The sequence below is a fragment of the Mastomys coucha genome, chromosome X, assembly GCF_008632895.1.
Source record: "Mastomys coucha isolate ucsf_1 chromosome X, UCSF_Mcou_1, whole genome shotgun sequence".
Classification (NCBI taxonomy): Eukaryota; Metazoa; Chordata; class Mammalia; order Rodentia; family Muridae; genus Mastomys; species Mastomys coucha.
The window spans coordinates 145,071,098-145,072,015 of NC_045030.1; the positions used below are offsets into that span (position 1 = coordinate 145,071,098).

The 918-nt window shown below is 62.4% G+C and overlaps 1 protein-coding gene across 1 annotated transcript in view; it reads left to right on the plus strand.

The window, feature by feature from the left end:
• The window catches only part of LOC116098295 (IQ motif and SEC7 domain-containing protein 2), a gene marked incomplete at its 3' end in the record, with an annotated part of 84,735 nt that overhangs the window by 5,630 nt on the left and 78,187 nt on the right, over positions 1-918 (plus strand). The window contains exon 2 of the mRNA XM_031380970.1: positions 4-617. Coding sequence (XP_031236830.1) covers positions 4-617 — 614 coding nt within the window. The remainder of the gene's footprint in view (positions 1-3; positions 618-918) is intronic.

Genomic DNA, 918 nt, shown 5'->3' on the forward strand with positions numbered 1-918 from the left:
GAGAGTCAGCAGCAGCTGTTGGAGACCCAGCGGCGGCGCATAGAAGAGCTGGAGGGCCAGTTGGACCAGCTCACCCAGGAGAACCGCGACCTGCGGGAGGAGAGCCAGCTGCACCGTGGGGAACTGCACCGGGACCCCCTTGGCGCGCGGGATAGTCCTGGCCGCGAGAGCCAGTACCAGAACCTGCGTGAGACCCAGTTCCACCACCGCGAGCTGCGGGAGAGCCAGTTCCACCAGGCGTCCCGGGACGTGGGCTACCCGAACCGGGATGGCGCTTACCAGAACCGGGAAGCTATCTATCGGGATAAGGAGCGAGAAGCCTCTTATCAGCTCCAGGACACTACCGGTTACACAGCCCGCGAGCGCGACGTGGCCCAGTGCCACCTGCACCATGAGAACCCAGCCCTGGGTCGCGAGCGTGGCGGGAGGGAGGCTGGGCCAGCGCACCCGGGCCGCGAGAAGGAAGCCGGCTATTCCGCGGCGGTGGGCGTGGGGCAGCGGCCACCGCGGGAGCGGGGCCAGTTGAGTCGTGGCGCATCCCGAAGCTCCAGCCCTGGCGCGGGCGGAGGTCACAGCACCAGTACCAGCACCAGCCCGGCTACAACCCTCCAGAGAAAGTAAGGAATGTGTTTGCAGCCCCCACCCCACCCATCCCTTCCCCTCTAGACGCCTCTCCAACTTAGCTGGCAGATAAAGTATATGAAGCCCATGCCTGATACCATTTCCTGCTTCTCCTGTCCCAATCGGGAGAAGGTTCTCCTCAAACAGCTGACATGCTTCCCCTAGCCACCACACATTGGTTAGGTCAGATGAGTGCGGGCTTCTTCTTTTCCCTGTAGAACCAAGACCAGTTAGAGACTAAAGCAATCTCCACTACCTCCCTCCACTTCTTCAGCCTCTAGCTGTATCCTTTCCAGA